This window comes from Aulonocara sp. 'chitande type north' Nkhata Bay, linkage group LG23 (genome assembly GCF_057382095.1).
Source record: "Aulonocara sp. 'chitande type north' Nkhata Bay isolate Kocher_YH1m ecotype deep benthic linkage group LG23, A_spYH_male_GT1.1, whole genome shotgun sequence".
Classification (NCBI taxonomy): Eukaryota; Metazoa; Chordata; class Actinopteri; order Cichliformes; family Cichlidae; genus Aulonocara; species Aulonocara sp. 'chitande type north' Nkhata Bay.
Genome location: NC_141365.1, coordinates 48548270 through 48569821, shown reverse-complemented (window position 1 = coordinate 48569821; position 21552 = coordinate 48548270). Strand labels below are relative to the sequence as shown.

The window sequence follows — 21552 nt, the reverse complement described above, 5'->3', positions numbered from 1 at the left end:
GTAACTTTGCTTCACTTCAGCAGCATCAGCTCATGTTCACATGTTGCTTCATGGTTTTCATGGTTGATTCACCTCATTTTTTTAAAAATGACCTCTGACAGGAAAGCCTCATTTCTGCTGCTCAACACTGAAGAAATGTAAACTTTCAAAACGATGACAAATTGGAAAACACAGAGCTGTGTCTCTTTTTTTTTTTGTGTGTCCCGTTTGGATCTTTAGCCATCAGAATTGTTGTCTTAAGGCCAAGAAAGATGCCAAGCGGATTTATTTTACCAAGTGGATCATCATGGCCTTTCCATATTGGTCCATTTGATTGACCTTTATTATAATTATGAATTTATTTTATTTTCGGTTGCTACAAACGGGACAGACATGACTGGGGGACAGGACAGGGGGAAAGAATGAAAGAAAGAGAGGGAGAGAAAGAAAACCAAAGGGGAGAAGAGACGGTGAGAAAGGGGGGAAGAAAAAAAGAAAAACAAACAAAACACCTGGATCACCTGTATGGAGAAAAAAAAACAGAAGAGAAAGCAAACAACATAATAAAAACAGCACCATCACAATAAACTAGCTAGTAGTAGATAACAGTAGATACTAAATAATAAACGATATTGTGCAGCACGCAAGATAGACAGCGCACAATGTGCTTAGAGGCAGCAGCCATAAAGGTGTAGTCCGCGTCTGTGAACACCCGTGTGTACACCTGTGTGCACACCTGTGTGGATCAGCATGCTTGTATTCCAAAGGTTTCTCCATGTAACGATCTGCTAGGGAGTGTGGGGAGCCACAGCCCCGTCCACCAGGGTATGAAGCAGGTATGGAGGAGATCCAGGCCCCAGATATCCAGAGGCCCCAGAGTACAAGGACCCGAGGAGGACCACCAAAAGGGGGGGAATCGCCAATCAGCCACCAGGAGTGAGCCGGTACATACATGAGCGCCCAGCCCCAGACGACAAGGACCACCAACACACCAACGTCTGAGGGCATCAGCCACCGGCAGGGAGTGTGGTGAGGGGAGATAGGCCTCCGTACTTTGGAGGGCCTGAGATGTACCCAGAGAGGTGGAGTCTAAGACCCAACCTGACACATAGACAGGCGCACGCGGACACCAACGTGCATTCCCACCCCATATGCACAACCAAATACTCGGCACTCACCCAACGTGTAGACAGACACAAATATAAACTGCACAGACCGTCGCACTCCCCAAACATACTCTATATCCCAAGTCCAGGTACCCCCGCCCTCAGAGGGGCAAGCCGCACCTAAACCCAGGAGATGTAACCCTTCTCTCTGGGGCGGAGGCAAGCGGACCACCTCTTTGATTAGAGCTGTGTCTCTAGTCAAAGCAGAGATGGAACGATGCCACTTTTTATGTCCGATATCGATATGAATCCAATATAGTCGATTTTATAATCAAACTTTTTTTAATATCTTGCTGCATTTTGTATAAGTTCATACTCAAGTTTAAAAAATCTAAACACTAAAGCTGTTCTGTTATACCTGTCTGCAAAAACACACTGCAGCCAAAACATTAGACAATACTGATCTTTGTATTTTGATGCGGACGTCAAAAACTCTTTGGTTGTGAATAAAAGAAGTGCAACATCAGCACAAAATAATGTTTCTATTGAACAACTAACACAAACAGGTTGTAGAATGGAGCCTTTTATACTCACAGCTGAACAGAAACAACATCCAGAGTGGAAAACAGTGCAAACAACTGCAAACAGGCTTCATGACACTCATGTTTGATCAGGATGGATGTCAGTGTGAGCTGTTTCTATCACATTTAACCTCACAATCAATTTGGTCTCATTTCTATACAAAACTTAACACAAGTATGAAAAAAGTGTTTTTGATTGTTTTGTTTTTTGAACCATGAAACTGTTTAACAACACAGTTTGTTTCAAAGTCAAACTTGAGTCTGTCCATCGTTCGGTCAGACTGAGCAATGACAGCACACAGACGTAGACAACAGCTCTCTCAAACACCAAACTCAGGTCCTGTTGATGCTGATATACAGTGACACAGTTACATGGGTGATTCATCCTTTTAACTTTATCTTTAAACAGCTGCAGCTGTCACTGACAGCGCATGTGGTACTTTAACCTTTGGACTGTTTTCATCAGTTAATTATGGAGTTACTACAAAGAGTGAAACTATAGGATGATCTGTCTGCTGTCACTGGGTGGTGCTGAGGTCTGAATCTGAGGACGGCTCCTGTAGTCACAACAAGAACACAATCATCACAAACTGAAATATAAATATGATGGAGTAGAGCTTGAATTAGCTCCAGAATTTAAATATCTTGGGGTCATTCTAGACCCAACATTATCCTTCAAGAGTCACATAAATAAAGTGTCCCAGGTACTTAAATTTAATAATCGAAATTTTAATCATATACGTAATAATTTAAATATGAATGTTGCAAAAACTTATTTTTACTCAATGATCATCTCTCATATGGACTATTGTTTGACGTCCTGGTCACTTGCTTGTCCAACAACACTTAAAACTATTGAAAACATTTATAAAAGAAGTTTAAAACTACTTGACAAAAAACCGACTTCCCACCACCACTGTCATGTGTTAAAAAACATAAATTACTGAACTTCAATAACTAGGTGAAACTTAAAAGAGTGAGTTTAATATATAAAGTCTTACACTCCCTTGCTCCACCACCATTAAAGCAGTTCATTAGGCATAAAGAAAGCTCAGACAGGACCACTCGAGCTACAATCCGAGGAGACTTGTTTATACCCCACAGACGGACAGCATTTGGGCAGAACGTCCTCTCTGTCCAGGGAGGCCATCTGTGGAACAGTCTTCCTCAACCCATTAGAGAATGCTCTACACTCAGTTTGTTTAAGGCAAAGGTGAAAAACTGGTTATGGACAAATCAAGTGTGCGATCATGTATGAATTGTACAGTTTTAATGTTTTATTTGGGAACAGAATGGTGTGTATGTGTAAGTTTGGTGACGGAGTTTTTATTATGAATGAATGATGAATTTTTATGAATTATTATGTCTATTTTTTATGCTTAAGGACAACAGATGGAAATTAGTCCTTGGCTATAATCTGGTATGTTTACATTCATGTAATTTTTTTTTTACATTTATGTTCATTAACATGCACTGTCTTAAATAAATAAATAAATAAATAAATAAATAAATAAAGTTTATCTCTCAAATCTGAAATAAAGCTGATCCTTCTGTCCTCACACACTCGGGAGTGTTCTTCTCTTCTCTTACATTTTTTCAGTCCTACAGTTCTGCTGACAGCTGACATATGAGCTGTTTATTTAAAAAAAGCCTTATATACGAACAGATGTTCCTATATCATGTTCACCTTTGAGTTGTTGGAGCTTTATAAATGGACATCTGCAAAGATGTGATGATGGAGCAGGTTTCAGTGCTGCTGCATCCTGGTCACAACATACGGAGGTGGTATCAGCACTGGTATCAGCACTGGTATCAGCACTGGTATTGAAGAAGAAATATTAATGCTTCAAACTATTTGTCTTAAAGGATGGAAGCTGTACAGAGTTCTGCACATGTGTCTTTGTGAACATACCTCATTAACAATATTTCAGACAGTTTTTAACCTGAATATTTGCAACAAACTCAGTATAAAAAATACAGTCAGCGCTAAAAAATTAATCAGTCGAAAAATTAAAATTTTAACTTAAGCTGCCAAGAGGAAGTCGTTGGTTTCAGTAAATATCGGGCTTTGCTATTTGATCGGTTTTTACAGATTAATGAGGAGTTACTGAAGTGCCAGGTTTTTAAAGTAGGTGTTACTGTCTTTACACATGTGGAGACTGAAAACATGGTGCTGTTTAATAAGATATTTAATATTCAGCTCTGCACAGGAGCTGCAGCAGGGTGCAGCCTGTTGCCTTTACAGTATAATACTTGTAATAAAAGTACAGTAACGGTAATTAGTGACTGAGCAGCCCGGGGCGTTTCTCTTGATTTCTTTAGTCAGGGTAAATTCATTCACCTGCACGGGTTAGCTAAACAAACCCTGACGGCCGAGTGCTCATCTTAGCTAGCTAGGTCTCAGGACCGAGCTAAGGACGGTAGTTACGGAGTAGCTTACAAACACGTTTAACTTACCGAAAAAGTGCAGCGGGGCCTCGGGTCCTTCTGTCGGGTAGTCCAGTTTACTGAAGAACACCTCAGGCTGTCAGGTTAAAACACTCGGCCGTGTCTTCGTAGCGTAAACGCTGGCCGTCCTCTCAGAGCCTACCTCTATCTGCTATTCCCGAACAGAGATACGCAAGTTTCTCCGTGACTGCAGCTGCCAGTCAATTCAATTCAATTCAATTCAATTCAATTCAATTCAATTTTATTTATATAGCGCCAAATCACAACAAAAGTCGTCTCAAGGCGCTTCATAGATACAGAGAAAAACCCAACAATCATATGACCCCCCTATGAGCAAGCACTTTGGCGACAGTGGGAAGGAAAAACTCCCTTTTAACAGGATGAAACCTCCGGCAGAACCAGGCTCAGGGAGGGGCGGCCATCTGCTGGTTGGGGTGAGAGAACGAAGACAGGATAAAAGACATGCTGTGGAAGAGAGACAGAGGTTAATAACAGATATGATTCAATGCAGAGAGGTCTGTTAACACATAGTGAGTGAGAAAGGTGACTGGAAAGGAAAAACTCAATGCATCATGGGAATCCCCCGGCAGCCTACATCTATTGCAGCATAACTAAGGGAGTATTCAGGGTCACCTGGTCCAGCCCTAACCAGAGGTGGGACCAAGTCATTGTTTTGCAAGTCTCAAGTAAGTCTCAAGTCTTTATCCTCAAGTCTCAAGTCAAGTCTCAAGTAATGTCAGGCAAGTCAGAGTCGAGTCTCAAGTCACTGGTGTAAAAGTCCAAGTAAAGTCACAAGTCTGAAATTTTGAATTTCAAGTCCTTTCGAGTCTTTAAAAAAAAAACGAAAAAAAGCATGTTGCAGTTATATGCTAAATGTAAATATTAGACCATGTAATTTTTAAATCTGTGTTTTTCTCAACACATGACAAAATAGTGAACTTAGAAAATATACACAAATTGTGAAATTGCACCTCTTTAAAATGCAGCTCAATTAAACCTAGCTCCAAGAATAATTTTCACCGACAGTTCTGAGATAAGCTGCATGTTATTCTTGGATGCGCTTGTAGGACCGGCTTTAAAATCGCATGACAAAAATATCATACATAAATAAATGATATTTTAAAAAAAATATAATTTAAAAAAAAACTGCATCACCAACGTAGCCTGGAAAACATTTGCTAGTTAGATGAAGTCAGCTATCTCATCTTAGCATATTTATATGCATATTTATAATTATACGCTTCTTGGAGTGAGTGCATACACTCATGAAGTTTAGTAACTTCCGGTCACTGCAACAAGCCCAGGTACAGTTTACCGACGGATGGGTGCAGGACCTTGAAATGCACCGTGTAGAAAGTAAAGACCATCGTACGTATCATAAGTTTACCAGTCTCACAAATCGTCGTCATAAATACACATTCGTTAACCGTTTATTAATAGGACCTTTGAGCTCAACGGTAGTTAATTAGCAGTGGAAATAATTTCTGGTAGCATCACAGAAATGTAGCAGTGACAATAATATTGTATGCTGTAATCGCACTGGACAATTAGTGATACAAAACAACTGTTTTACCCTGTGAATAAAAGTATATGTTTTTGTCAATGTACCATAATAACAGAAGCGAAACACAATATTGTGTCAGGACAATTCACTATTTATGCACAATAAATAAAGGAGCATAGCGCGACAATTTCTGTTCAGCGCCAGACTTGCTTGTAACCTATATCACCAATTATGTTAAGAAAAATGACGCATTAACTACAACAGCAGACTGACCTTTGTGTAAATGCTTGGAGCAGACTAACCTGTGAGCTGGAGTGTTCTGGGACGTTATATTTGATCTTTGAATGGCTGCAATCCAGGCCATCCGTCGCATCTTTGTTACTTCGGAAACATGGCTCGAACAATTTCTCTTCAACGACGTAATCCGATAACAACCGATCTCTTTACCCGTCGGCTTCCCGTGGCTGTCATGCGACCAGCTATTGCAGTTAATAACACAACAGCTTCTTGACATTTTTGTGTTTCTTTTTATCGCTGTGTGACTGGTTTCAATTGAAAGCCTGCGTGCGCTAGTACCACTTGCCACGAGTTCCCAGAATCCTTTGCGGTTCTACCCGTGAATGACGTCACATTTTCAATCTCTATATAATATGCATGTTAAATTTTATATTTGGGATAAAATATCAAGTCTTTTCAAGTAAACCGGTTCAAGTCCAATTCAAGTCCCAAGTCATTGGTGTAAAAGTCCAAGTCAAGTCACAAGTCTTAGAACATTTTTTCAAGTCAAGTCTAAAGTCATAAAATTAATGACTCGAGTCTGACTCGAGTCCAAGTCATGTGACTCGAGTCCACACCTCTGGCCCTAACTATATGCTTTAGCAAAAAGGAAAGTTTGAAGCCTAATCTTAAAAGTAGAGATAGTGTCTGTCTCCCGAATCCAAACTGGAAGCTGGTTCCACAGAAGAGGGGCCTGAAAACTGAAGGCTCTCCCTCCCATTCTACTTTTAAATACTCTAGGAACAACAAGTAGGCCTGCAGAGCGAGAGCGAAGTGCTCTAATAGGGTGATATGGTACTACAAGGTCATTAAGATAAGATGGGGCCTGATTATTTAAGACCTTGTATGTGAGGAGCAGGATTTTGAATTCAATTCTGGATTTAACAGGAAGCCAATGAAGGGAAGCCAAAACAGGAGAAATCTGCTCTCTCTTTCTAGTCCCTGTCAGGACTCTTGCTGCAGCATTTTGGATTAGCTGAAGGCTTTTCAGCGAGTTTTTTGGACATCCTGATAATAATGAATTACAGTCGTCCAGCCTGGAAGTAATAAATGCATGAACTAGTTTTTCAGCATCACTCTGAGTCAAAGCTGCTATGATGACGTTACACCCCATTTTAACATCACCGCTGTCGGAATTAGAATCAAACTTGGACATAAATCAGCGTGATGAGAACTATACCTCCAAAGGTTGGGTAGGCCAGAAGTAAACGGCTATGAAATGGGACGGTCTAGCCTTCAGATTAGCATCACCGCTGTCTCGATGGAGTTTAATAAACTCAGCTGTCTGCTCCTTGCTATCTAAAATATAACAGGACACTGGAGTAAACTCTCGACCATCTCACACTTCTGCTTAATCAGTTTTCTGTTTGACGTTTATTCAGCTGTGTGAAAACCACCCGGGGGATTAATAAAGTGGCTTGTAAAAGTATTCGGTCCCCTTGAACTTTTCCCCATTTTGTCACATTACAGCCACAAACACGAATCATTTTTTATTGGAATTCCACGTGACAGACCAACACAAAGTGGTGCACACGTGAGAAGTGGAACGAAAATCATACATGATTCCAAACATTTTGTACAAATAAATAACTGCAAAGTGGGGTGTGTGTAATTATTCAGCCCCTGAGTCAATACTTTGTAGAACCAGCTTTTGCTGCAGTTCCAGCTGCCAGTCTTTTAGGGTCTGTCTCTACCAGCTTTGCACATCTACAGACTGAAATCTTTGCCCATTCTTCTTTGCAAAACAGCTCCAGCTCAGTCAGATTAGATGGGCAGCGTTTGTGAACAGCAGTTTTCAGATCTTGCCACAGACTCCTGATTGGATTTAGATCTGGACTTTGACTGGGCCGTTCTAACACATGGATATGTTTTGTTTTAAACCACTCCATTGTTGCCCTGGCTTTATGTTTAGGGTCGTTGTCCTGCTGGAAGGTGAAGCTCCGCCCCAGTCTCAAAGTCTTTTGCAGACTCCAAGAGGGTTTCTTCCAAGATTGCCCTGTATTTGGCTCCATCCATCTTCCCATCAACTCTGACCAGCTTCCCTGTCCCTGCTGAAGAGAAGCACCCCCAGAGCATGATGCTGCCACCACCATATTTGACAGTGGGGATGGTGTGTTCAGAGTGATGTGCAGTGTTAGTTTTCCACACAGAGCATTTTGAACAAAAAGTTCCATTTTGGTCTCATCTGACCAGAGCAGCTTCTTCCACATGTTTGCTGTGTCCCCCACATGGCTTGTGGCAAACTGCAAACGGCACTTCTTATGGTTTTCTGTTAACAATGGCTTTCTTCTTGCCACTCTTCCATAAAGGCCAACTTTGTGCAGTGCACGACTAATAGTTGTCCTATGGACAGATTCCCCACCTGAGCTGTAGATCTCTGCAGCTCATCCAGAGTCACCATGGGCCTCTTGGCTGCATTTCTGATCAGCGCTCTCCTTGTTCGGCCTGTGAGTTTAGGTGGACAGCCTTGTCTTGGTAGGTTTACAGTTGTTCCATACTTCTTCCATTTCTGAATGATGGCTTGAACAGTAGTGATGTGACGTTCTGTATCGAGGCTTCGAAGCGTGTGTCGAGTAATGGAGGGGGCGTTTCCGCGAAGCGCGTATCGAGGCTTGCTTCATTTATGGGAGGAGCTGAAAATGATGACGTCCGAAGCCTCGCTGTCCGGCTGTACCACGTGACTGGTTCAGGAAGCGGTTCAAACTTTGCCGCGAGCTATGACAGCGATATAAACCCCTCAGACCCCATTCAAAATGTGGGCGTTTGATGGAGAGTTGCGGTTAGTGAGAGTTAGAGACAGTTTGGAAAAAAAAGAAATCGCCTACGACCTGCCACAGTGGAGAAACTGTTGTTTTTAAATAAAAACCAATGATGTGTCCCCTAAACACTAATCACTAGGGGTGCAACGATATTCGTATCGATATTGAACAATTCGATACAGTGCTTTCGGTTCGGTACGCATATGTATCGAACAATACAAAATTTGTAATTTATTTTATCAACTTTCCTTCTGACGATGCTGTCTGTGTTGAGCGCTCAGTGAATCTGCGTTCGACTACTCCGCCTAGGCTGTACTGTCCAGCGCAGATCCACTGAGCGCTCAACACAGACAGCATAGTCAGAAGGAAGCGCGCAGGGCAAGCTAGCGAGACAGAAGTTAAGCACTCCTTGCAACATGGACCTCGCCCACCCTCATTCAGATCTGGCATTTGGAATTATTTTGGTTTTCATGTGACGTATGACCCTGAAGGTAAGCGAGTCATGGACTAAAGTAAAACAGTATGTTGGATGTGCCACGCAATGCTCAATTACATGGGTGGGAGCTAGTGTGTTAGCGCAGTTAGCTCGTTAACGTGTTGGCCGTCTAGCCCCATGCACGGGGCGATCGGCGGTAGCTCGTTAACGGAGATTTGCCGTGTTGTGGCGTTAAGGTCATTTCAACAAGATTAACCTGAAAGCACTAGTGGGAACATAACGAATATGACTGCACATTTACACCGACATTATCCTAGTGCAAAGACAAAGATGAGTGATTCCTCAATCAGATACAGGGCTCGCAATATCGCTAGCCCGACGTCCCGGGGCTAGCGATTTTTTCAGTCGGGGTACCAAAATCTATCTCTGCCCTGCCCGTCGGGCTATTGTAGGAAGGAAAAATATATGTCAATGCTTTTGCATTCTTTCGGAAATGTAGCTGGGTAATTATGTCATTGGCATCGGTGAGCCACTGTCAATATGTGACATATTGAAATCGCGTTTGAATTTGCGCTTGTTTTTTTGCTTTCACTTTGCAATCGTGCGAACTGTGTATAGAGAGCGACAGCACTGATCTGTGAGTGATGATAATTTGTGCACCAATTCCTCTGACATTGTCTTATTAATCGTTAGCTTACTATGCAAACATGACAAGTGAAATCTCCCGCAGCAAGCTTAAACATGTGAGAAGTTGATCGCGCAGAGAATCGCTGAGCTTATGTGAGTGCGTGTGTAAAAGCAGCAGGATATATATTTTAGTTCTGCTGAGCCAAATAAGACAGGTCAGGGTGAAGAAGTGACAGCCAAAGAAAAGCTTACCACAAAACGGAGAAGTTATGACAAATCAGACTATAAGGTAAAAAGAAAGTGCAGCTTTATGGTTTCATGGACAAAAGAATTTCTGTGGCTGCAATATGACGAGCTAAATAACCAGGGCTGCACATAAGTGGTGCGCATTCTCTGTCAAAATAAAAAACACGCACAAGGGTTAGGGTTAAATTTAAAAACTGTACTTTTGAGTTAAAATATATATTTATAATTTTAATAAATGACAAATTAAAAAGGCATGAACATTTTTTTTGTATCGAAAAAATATCGAACCGTGACACCAAAGTATCGAACCGAACCGAACCGTGAATTTTGTGTATCGTTGCACCCCTACTAATCACTGTCCTTGCCTCAATGTTACAAAAGCACAACCACTGTCCACACCTCACCTCACAGTATATGATCATTTCCATTTTAGGCATTTCCAAATAATCATTTTCCATACTGCCAGCATAAATATACACAGTATACTGCCATCACTACAATATAGATGTTTTACACACTCCTTTTGTTGTTGACATTCACAGGCTGTGTGCAAAATGCCACACTCTTCAAATTCATGCCAACTAATATTTTTACGTCCAGTAGGTGTCCTGCTAGAGCAAATGAAGCTTCAAGAAGCTTCGCGTTGAGGTGAACCAATTGGATGAAAAGCTTCAGTGCTTCATGAGGCTTCATCTGCCCATCACTATTGAACAGTGCTCCGTGGGATGTTCAAGGCTTGGGAAATCTTTTTGTAGCCTAAGCCTGCTTTAAATTTCTCAATAACTTTATCCCTGACCTGTCTGCTGTGTTCTTTGGACTTCATGGTGTTGTTGCTCTCAATATTCTCTTAGACAACCTCTGAGGCCGTCGCAGAGCAGCTGTATTTGTACTGACATTAGATTACACACAGGTGCACTCTATTTAGTCATTAGCACTCATCAGGCAACGTCTATGGGCAACTGACTGCACTCAGACCAAAGGGGGCTGAATAATTACACACACCCCACTTTGCAGTTATTTATTTGTAAAAAATGTTTGGAGTCATGTATGATTTTCATTCCACTTCTCATGTGTACACCAGTTTGTGTTGGTCTTTCACGTGGAATTCCAATAAAATTGATTCGTGTTTGTGGCTGTAACGTGACAAAATGTGGGAAAGTTCAAGGGGACCGAATACTTTTGCCACTGTAAAGGTTTATTTTGTCTAATCTAATCTAATAACTTTAATCTCAGCCAAACTGATTTACTCAGGAACAAATAAAACACTGAAAAAAGTCAAACAATAACATTTTTAGGTTGTCTAAGTCACTTATATATTACGTTTAACCTGAGTAGCGAAAGACCGCGGTGATCTGAACATGATGTGCCGGGAGTTTGCTGTTCTCGGCGGCTCTACTGACCCTCGAGCTCTCGGCTAGCTATCGAGCTGGTGGGTAACAGACGTCTCAGAAACGTCGGAGCACTTTTGCAAATATGCGATATCTTGATAAACTGAGCAGATATTTAAAGTTTACAGAGCTACATTCTCACCTGAAAATATGTTAAAAGTTTATTTTGTGACCCAGAAAGAGTAATAAGAGTAATATTGAAAACTTAGTAGCGACTGCCATTGCCGGAAAGTGGAATTGGATGGGCCACGCTATGAATTCTGGGATATGGTGGGCCACGAAGGACACACCCGACCCATCCTTTAATTTTGGGGAAAAAGAGGACGCATTGGTCGGCTGCATTCAGAGGAGTCTATGAATTTGGACAGCCTTCATCGTGTCGCTGTGACGTAATCGGTCTACAAATGCGTCCTCAGGAGGATGCAGCCCATGAATTTGGACACCCCCTATGTTTACTACTGCATAGACACATTGAATTTCCAACACAAGGAAACAACTTTTTGGATAATGTTTTCACCACCAAGAGAGGAGATTACAAAGCCCCCCACCCACTTTGGTGCCTCTGATCACATCACTGTTATGCTAATGCCAGCATACAGGCCCCTGGTCAAAGTCACTAAACCAGTTCGTAAGCAGGTACGTGTGTGGCCAGAAGGACCTGCAATACTGCTTTTCCACCACAGACTGGGAGATCCTTAAACAGGCCGCCACACATGACAACACCACAGACCTGCAGGAATATACAGAAACTGTCATTGGCTACATCTCAAAAGGCATCGATGAGGTCATAGAGACCACTGTCCAGGCCAATCAGAAACCATGGCTCACAGGTGAGGTCTACAGGCTCCTGAGGGTGAGAAATGCAGCCTTGAAAGCTGGGGATGAGGTGAGCCTAACAACAGCAAGGGCAAACCTGTCACATGCATCAGAGAGGTGGAAATGCAGTGCTCCAGGAGGATTTTGCAAAGCTTCAGTGACAGCAGAGATACTCAGAGGCTGTGGCAAGGGATACAGACCATCACAGACTACAAGCCCACTCCTCAGACCGCTGTCGGGTCCACCACATTACCGTAAGAGCTAAGTGAAATTTTCTCTTGCTTTGAGACACAGAACGACACCCCAGCACAGAAGACTCCACCCCCCAACGATCGGGTGGTGACACTATCAACATGCTTGTCAGGACCTGCTGCCATCAGGGAGGAGACTGAAGAGCCTCCGGGCCAGAACCAGGAGACTGAGAGACAGCTTCATCCAGGTTGTCAGGATGCTGAATTCACTCCCTGCTCTCACACACCAACTCCAGACCTGCATTCATCTTTTCCCTCTGAACCCCCCAAACATACAAACCCTGAGCCACCACCATTGCCCTTTCACTGACTGCCCTACTCCACCATTTGACCCTCTCATAAGAGGTGAAACATCTTCAAGGAAACTTAAAGAAGACGCTTTTCTTTCCAAGCTCCTTAGACTACGGTGACCTGGATGTCTGAGAACCTCCACAGACTGATTTTACAAGAACAACTTGTGTCAAAAAATCCCTAGCAGTGCCTCTCTGTCACATACACAAATCACTAGAGTTACAAATTTAATAACTTAAAAAAACCTCAGAAAAACAGAACTGAGCAAAACAAACAAACAAACAAACAAACAAACAAACAAACAAACCAGAGACCTGGGGCCCGTTCTTCGTACGTCGCTTACTACATCCAAGATCAAATGACACATCCAAGACCAAATCATCGCGCTAACGGTGAGCTCGCTAATCCGGTTCTCCGAACACACCTGCTGTTGACGATTAGTACAGCTGGATGAAGTAATGTGACATCACTGGGTGTCGTAAAAGGGGCTACACATCGATAGCAGAAACATTGATCGGCAACCCTCTGATTGGTCGGCGGAAATGTCGAAGGAGCGCGCTCGGTATTTTTCGGCAGCAGAGCAAGAACTCTTGAGTGAGGGATTTCAGGAGTTTCAGAGTTTAATCAGTTGTAGCCACAGCTGCCCTGGGGCAGACTGACAGAAGCCAGGCTGCCATATCGCGCCATCGGCCCCTCTGGCCAACACCAGTAGGCGGTAGGGTAGATTTATTATATTACACTATATTATCCAATATTATATTACATTATATTATATTATATTACATTATATCCCCTTTCACATTAGAGCCACAACAGGACCCACTAGAACATGGGAACAAGTAAAAGTGAAATATAAGAATATTCTACAGAATGGTAATATTTATCACTTATATTGCTTTTCGTCTCTTGGAAAGAGACCCTGGAATAATCTGTTTGTTCATAACAGCAACCAAGAAAAGGGCAGAGCAAAAAAGACAGGTGGTGGTCCTGCACCCCCTCGTCAACAAGTTGGTTAAGTAAATAATACCCTCACGGGAATATCGATATCTCTCTATGAGCACACTGTCGCGCTGAGCTAAAGGATCCTGTCTGTCCCGCAATATACGCTGGATTCTGAGGACTCTCCTTATCAATCTTGCACCTTCCGCAATGGGTGGCTCGCGTATACGGACAGCACATGGCTGCGACAGACTTCCCAAATCCACCTTCGCTTTTATAGCCGTGGTCTCTCATCTTGATTACACAAAGTAATTTGCAATTACTACTCTGAAATATGAATTACATCTGTAATAATCACATACATGTAATAGAATGTTAATAGTACATTTCCCTTTTTTAGGAAATGACCTGTATGTATCTGTGTGAAATCAATAAACAAACAAAGGGTTGCCGATCAATGTTTCTACTATCGATGCGTAGCCCCTGTTAAGCCACCCAGTGATCTCACATTACTTCATCCAGCTATACTAATCGTCAACAACAGGTGTGTTCGGAGTACCGGAATAGCAAGCTCAAAGTTGGCGCGATGATTTGATCTTGGATGTAGTAAGCGAGGTACGAAGAACGGACCCCAGGTAAGAACATTGTTGAGGTTTAAATTTATAATCTTAAATACTTATATGCTGATTATATTGCTTTATAAGAAAGGCCCAAATCTGAGTACACTCTGTGCCGACAGGACTGACAGGAAATTACATGCTTTTGCAGGCGAAAAGTGAAACTAAGCAGAGTGTTTGGTCGAAACTTAAAGTGTGTGTGATGTCTATATAAATGACTAGGCTTGCTGTTTTGTGCTTCAGACCTGGGGTTGTGTGTTCAGGTCTCCATATCCGGATATGTAAAATAAAGATAATCTTTTAAAGTAAAAAGACCACTTTTGAGCCGTGTCTTTTTGGCCGTAAAGAATACCAAAAGAACCGGAATTTAATAACATTAAAACCAAACAATAAATGAGCAAAGTAGTGCATGATAAATATAGATGACAAATACAAAGTGCAATATAGAAACACTGGGTAAAAAGAAATGAACAATTAAAAAGGAGGATAAAAGATGTGAGCAGTAGTTAAACAGTAGAAATAAATATATAATAAACAAATAAAAATAGATAATAAATAAAAGCCAGGTCTGAAAGGTGAGTTTGGCTTTAAAAGCATGAAAACACACTGCTGTCTTCAGGAAGGCTGCTCCAGTAACTTTCTATGCTCGCTTTGAGGCTGCAGCTAAGGACTCCAACAATGCTAGTGCTAGCGGCGCTAACGGCTGCAGACAGGAAGATACTGCCAGCACCGGAAACGTGCTCGTCATCTCCGAGCATGAAGTAAGGAGAGCCTTCAAGAGAGTGAACACCAGGAAAGCAGCAGGACCAGACGGCATCCCAGGTCGTATCCTAAGAGACTGCGCATACCAGCTAGCTCCTGTGTTCACTGAGATATTCAACATCTCTTTATCTCAGTCGGTGATCCCCACATGCTTCAAAGAGTCCATCATTGTTCCTGTCCCGAAGAAACCCCACCCTGCTTCTCTCAATGACTATCGCCCTGTAGCCCTCACCTCAGTAGTGATGAAGTGTTTTGAACGCCTGGTCAGAGACTTCATCATTTCTTCACCACCAGACACACTGGACCCACTACAGTTCGCTTACCGTCCAAATCGTTCCACAGACGATGCCATCTCTCATCTCCTCCACACATCACTCACTCACTTGGACACTAGAAGGGGGAATTATGTTAAAATGCTCTTCATAGGGGGCAGGGATAGCTCAGTAGGTAAAGTGGGCACCCCATGATCGGAAGGTCGGCGGTTCAAATCCACTTAACGGCTACCCTGAGGTACCCCTGAGCAAGGTACCGTCCCTACACACTGCTCCCCGGGCGCCTGCTTAGTGGGCTGCCCACTGCTTCACTGAGTGAATGGGTCAAATGCAGAGAAAAACAAGTAATTTCCCCATGGGGATCAATAAAGTATCCATTATTATTATTATTATTATAGACTACAGCTCTGCATTTAACACCATAATTCCCTCCACACTCACCACCAAGCTGGAGCATCTGGGACTCAGCTCATCTATGTGTCAGTGGATCTCCAACTTCCTAACTGGCAGACCACAGGCAGTAAGGATGGGCCGACATGTCTCAGCCTCCACCACTCTCAGCACTGGAGCCCCCCAGGGGTGTGTTCTGAGCCCCCTGCTGTACTCTTTGTACACATATGACTGTGTGGCCACTACCAGCTCCACCACCATCATCAAGTTTGCTGACGACACTGTCGTGGTGGGCCTGATCTCTGATAACAACGAGACGGCCTACCTGAAGGAGATTAGGAATCTGGAGAACTGGTGCCAGAGGAACAACCTCCTTCTAAACATCAGTAAGACAAAGGAGCTGATAGTGGACTTCAGCACTAAGCAGGAGAGGAACTACCAGACCCCCGTCATCAACGAGTGCCCAGTGGAGAGAGTGGACAACTTCAAATACCTCGGAGTTCACATCACGCAGGACCTGTCATGGTCCTGTCACATCAACACCGTGGTGAAAAAGGCCCAACAGCGTCTCTACCACCTCAGACGCTCGAGAGACTTCCTTTTTTTTTTTTTTTTTGTCCCGTTTGGATCTTTAGCCATCAGAATTGTTGTCTTAAGGCCAAGAAAGATGCCAAGCGGATTTATTTTACCAAGTGGATCATCATGGCCTTGCCATATTGGTCCATTTGATTGACCTTTATTATAATTATGAATTTATTTTATTTTCAGTTGCTACAAACGGGACAGACATGACTGTGGGATAGGACAGGGGGAAAGAATGAAAGAAAGAGAGGGAGAGAAAAAAAGAAAACCAAAGGGGAGAAGAGACGGTGAGAAGGGGGGGAAGAGAGAAAAAAACAAACAAACAAAAAAAACAAAACTCCTGGGTCACCTGTATGGAGAAAAAAAAACAGAGGAGAAAGCAAACAACAAAGAGCAACATAATAAGAAAGAAAAAGCACCATCACAATAAACTAGCTAGCAGTAGATATCGATAGTTACTAAATAATAAACGATATTGTGCAGCACGCAAGATAGCCAGCGCACAGTGTGCTTTGAGGCAGCAGCCAAGAAAGCTGTAGTCCGCGTCTATGAATACCCATGTGTACACCTGTGTGCATACCTGTGTGGATCAGCATGCTTGCATTCCAAAGGTTTCTCCATGTAATGATCTGCTAGGGAGTGTGGGGAGCCACAGCCCTGTCCTCTATGGTATCAAGCAGGTATGGAGGAGATCAAAACTCCAGACATCCAGAGGCCCCCAGAACACAAGAGACCAAGGAAGACCCACAGAGGGGCAGCCGCGCCACTGTCCCAGTAAGAGCTAAGGAGAGTCCCAGATGAGGGCTCACTCAGCAGCCGCGGAGCAGAAGCCAGGGGGAGTTGCAGTGACGCGCCCATGAGCTCCGCCGGCAGCCAGCTGTGCCTGAGTGACCGAGCCCCAGGCCGAGAGGCCGGGGGCACCCCACCTCCGAAGTGGCCCGAGTGAGCCGCCAAGGAGTGAGCCGGTGTGTACCCGGACGCCGCTTGAGAGACTTCCAACTGCCCTCCAAGGTGCTCAGGAACTTTTACTCGTGCACCATAGAGAGCATCCTGACGGGAAACATCTTAACCTGGTTCGGGAACAGCACCATGCAGGACAGACGAGCTCTACAGAGGGTTGTGCGGTCAGCTGAGCGCACCATCCGCTCCGAGCTCCCTGACCTGCACTCAATCTACAGCAGGCAGTGCTGGACCAAGGCCAGGAAGATGGTGAAGGACCTCAGCCATCCCAACAACAGACTGTTCTCTCTGTTGAGGTCAGGAAAGCGATTCTGCTCCCTGAAGACCAACACAGAGAGACTGAGGAGGAGCTTCTTCCCGCAGGCGATACGGTCTCTCAATCACACCACCACACAGTACTGACCCACACATACAGTTCTTACACACACACTGGACATTCTGGACATTGTTTTCACTTCATCACTTAAATCACTTTAAGCATATTTGCACTGCACAAGACATAATGTGGATTGCACAACACTGGACACTATATTCTTCATTTCAAGCTAATACTTGTACAGCTGCTGTTATTGTGTATATATTTATTTATATTTCTTCATACATTCTTATATAGTTCTATATTGTGTATTTTGTTGTACAGTTATTTTATTTTCAACTTTAATTTATGTATTTTATCTTATTCTTTCCCAGTTAAATTTACCCTTCATTCTAATTTGTGTTGTACAGTTATTTCATTTTTAACCTTAATTTATATTTTATTCCTTCCTAGTTAAATTTACCCTTTTTAATTTTTCATATTTATTTCCTATCTTATTCATAGCCTTTTCCTTTTTTGTTTTCTTTAGGTCACGAGCAGTTGTCCAAGCATTTCACTACATATCGTACTGTGTATGACTGTGTACGTGACAAATAAAATTTGAATTTGAATTTGAATTTGAATTTGAAAGTCATCTACATGTGGGTTTAGTTCTGACTTTAGGGACAAGTAAAAAAATAAAATAAAATAAAAACATCTGTCCAGACAACCTGACAGTCAAAAATATAAACTCAGGAACTTAAAAGGAAAATTGTGCTGACTTTGAACGTCCGCATCAAGATAAACTTACAGATTTAAGAGTCAAAAAGTGTCAAAAAGTCTGTATCCTTACCTGAGAGTTTCAAGTTTACAGTCAGGACTCTTTAGTCCAACACACAGCAAATCCAATCCTGAATCCTGCAGGTAGTTCGAGCTCAGGTCCAGCTCTCTCAGATGATTGGATGGGGAGCTGAGAATTTCAGACAAAGCTTCAAAGCTTCTTTTTGAGAGTGCACAACGACTCAGCCTGAGGAAGAATAACAATGGAGACATATTCTTTTATTCATCTAGCATTATTAAACATATTTGTTCATAGATTCACTTACAGCACTTTCTTGGATGCTTTGACCACTGGCAGCAGCTTCAAAAATGCCTTCTCTGAACGGGAGTATTTCTCCAGGTCGAACTCATCTAGATCTGATGACAGTAAGATGAAGACCAGAGCCGACCACTGAGCAGGAGACAGTTGATCTGTGGAGAGACGTCCTGATCTCAGGGACTGTTGGATCTCCTCCACTAGAGAACGATCATCCAGTTCATTCAGACAGTGGAACAGGTTGATGCTTTTCTCTGCAGACAGTTTCCCACTGAGCTTCTTCTTGATGTAGTGAACTGTTTCCTGATTGGTCTGTGAGCTACATCCTGTCTGTGTCAGCATGCATAGGCGATCCTGATTGGTCTGCAGTGAAAGACCCAGGAGGAAGCGGAGGAACAAGTCCAGGTGGCCATTTGGACTCTCTAAGGCTTTGTCCACAGCACTCTGGTAGAAGTCTTTTACAGTAAGTGTTTTCTGGAAGATTTTAAAGCGAGGAGATTGTTTCTTAAGCAGGTTGACTCCAGAGTTGATGAAGGTCAGATAGACATGAAGAGCAGCAAAGAACTCCTGAATGCTCAGATGGACGAAACAGTAAACAACGTTGTTGAACATGTGGCACTCATCAGCTTTAAAGATCTGTGTGAACACTCCTGAGTACACTGCGGCTTCTCTGATATCGATGCCACACTTTGTCAGGTCTGATTCATAGAAGATCAGGTTTCCTTTCTGCAGCTGATCAAAGGCCAGTTTTCCCAGAGACTCAATGATCTTCCTGCACGACTCTGTCTCAGCTCCTCCATCATACTTGATGTCCTTCGTTTGTAGGTGAAATAGCACAAGGCGTAGGTAGAGCTCTGTGAGAGTCTTAGGCAGATCTTTGCTCTCTTTGTTCTTCATGACAAACTCCAGAACTTTAGCAGTGATCCAGCAGAAGACTGGGATGTAGCACATGATGTGGAGGCTTCGTGATGTCTTGATGTGGGAGATGATGCTGCTGGCCTGCTCCTCATCTCTGAATCTCTTCCTGAAGTACTCCTCCTTCTGTGGGTCAGTGAACCCTCTGACTTCTGTCACCATGTCAACAATGTCACGAAGGATCTTATTGGCTGCTGCGGGTCGTGTGGTTATCCAGAGGCGAGCAGAGGGAAGCAGTTCCCCCCTAATGAGGTTTATCAGCAGCACATCCACTGAGGTGGACTTTCTAGGGTCAGTCAGGATTGCAGTTTTGTGGAAGTCCAGAGGAGGTCGACACTCATCCAGACCATCAAAGATGAACACAACCTGGAAGTCTTCAAAGCTGCAGATTCCTGCTTTTTTGGTTTCAGTGAAGAAGTAATGAACAAGTTCCACCAAGCTGAACTTTTCCTCTTTCCGCAGATTCAGCTCTCTGAAAGTGAATGGAAACATGAACTGGATGTCCTGGTTGGCTTTGTCTTCAGCCCAGTCCAGAGTGAACTTCTGTGTTAGGACTGTTTTCCCAATGCCAGCCACTCCCATTGTCAGCACTGTTCTGATTGGTTTATCTCTTCCAGGTGGGAGTTTAAAGATGTCTTCTTGTCTGATGGTTGTTTCTGGTCTGTCTGGTTTCCTGGATGCTGTTTCAATCTGTCTGACCTCATGTTCATCATTGACCTCTGCAGTCCCTCCCCCTGTGATGTAGAGCTCTGTGTAGATCTGACTCAGGAGGGTCGGGTTTTCTGTTGTAGAAATCCCCTCGAGCACACACTGGAACTTCTTTTTCAATTTTGACTTGAGTTTGAGCTGACACTCAGTGAGAATCTCTGCATGAATAAACAGCAAATGACACAAATGAGAAAACTGCATTCTGGTTACTGTGGTTATGTGTTCAGTTCACTGGACTCTTGGTGTCATGATCCGAGTGAGTCTGAGTAACTTTCCACAGCATCAGCTCTCCTCCCCTGGGTGGAGCCCTCCTCACTCCTCCCTGCTCCTCACCTGTTGCCAATTACTCCGGCAGTATTTATGAGCAGCACTCACAATGAACCTTCTCCAGATTGTCTGCTTAGCACAGTCAGTTCTCTGCCTCACATTTTGTCTTGTGCTCCTCAGCTTGTTTCGCGTAACCCTCTTTTCCTGTTCCCTAGTCGGCACCTGGATACATCTTCCAACTCTCGCCATAAGTCACGCCTCAGGATTCTGGCCTGCCACTGCTGGGAAAACTCACTCTTGCAAACTGCCATCCTCACCTGCCTGCCTCCCTGTGCACCCACATCTCACTCTGTACCCAGATTTAATTCATCTCCTCCTCCAGCTGATCTCCACCTGCAGCCACGTAACTCCTCTTAGTTTTTAAATCTTGGACTCATTCACTACACTGTGGACCACTCTGATTATTATCTCCTTTGTTCCAGTGATCCTGGATAGTTTCTATTCGCCCGATTCTGCCCCTGTTGTTCCTTTGACCTGCCTCAGCTTATGTTCTGGCCTCAGCTCTGCACTTCTCATAATACCTCGCTTGCTGTTGAATTTAGCCGTGATTCAGCTTTCTCCGTCAAGAAATCTAGTAAAATACATTTCTGTTAAAAGTCACTCAGCCTCCGTTTTTTGGTTCTGTGCTTGACTCCATTCCTTTTCATGAGCCATTGAGCCCTGACACTTGGGTTATAACTGAGGGCAGGTTTTATAGAGACACATTTGATTTAATTGTGTTTATTTATACAGCACCAAATCAATACTAGCAACATTTCACATATTACATAAACAACAATATGGAGCCAGTAATGAATAAATATGTAGAATAAATGAAAGAATTTCAAGTTGTTGTTTTTTTAAATTCCTCCAAATAACAACAACAGTCACCCCAATGTGCTTTATATTGTAAGGTAAAGAACCTACAATAATATAACAGAAAAAAACCCAACTATCTTTTTGGGTCCTGAAAACTGAAGGCTCTGCCTCCCATTCTACTTT

The 21552-nt window shown here is 43.1% G+C and overlaps 1 protein-coding gene across 2 annotated transcripts in view; it reads right to left on the bottom strand.

Moving 5' to 3' along the window:
- LOC147302878 (protein NLRC3-like) overlaps nt 1-21552 on the bottom strand; it is a 238239-nt gene that overhangs the window by 119852 nt on the left and 96835 nt on the right. The window contains exons 2-3 of one of the 2 annotated variants that reach the window (XM_086284402.1): nt 18632-20402; nt 18379-18552 (exon numbers count right to left, since the gene is read on the bottom strand). The exons of the other annotated variant lie outside the window; for it this stretch is intronic. Of the exons in view, the coding sequence (XP_086140528.1) occupies nt 18379-18552; nt 18632-20402 (1945 nt within the window). The remainder of the gene's footprint in view (nt 1-18378; nt 18553-18631; nt 20403-21552) is intronic. 2 annotated transcript variants of the gene reach the window in all.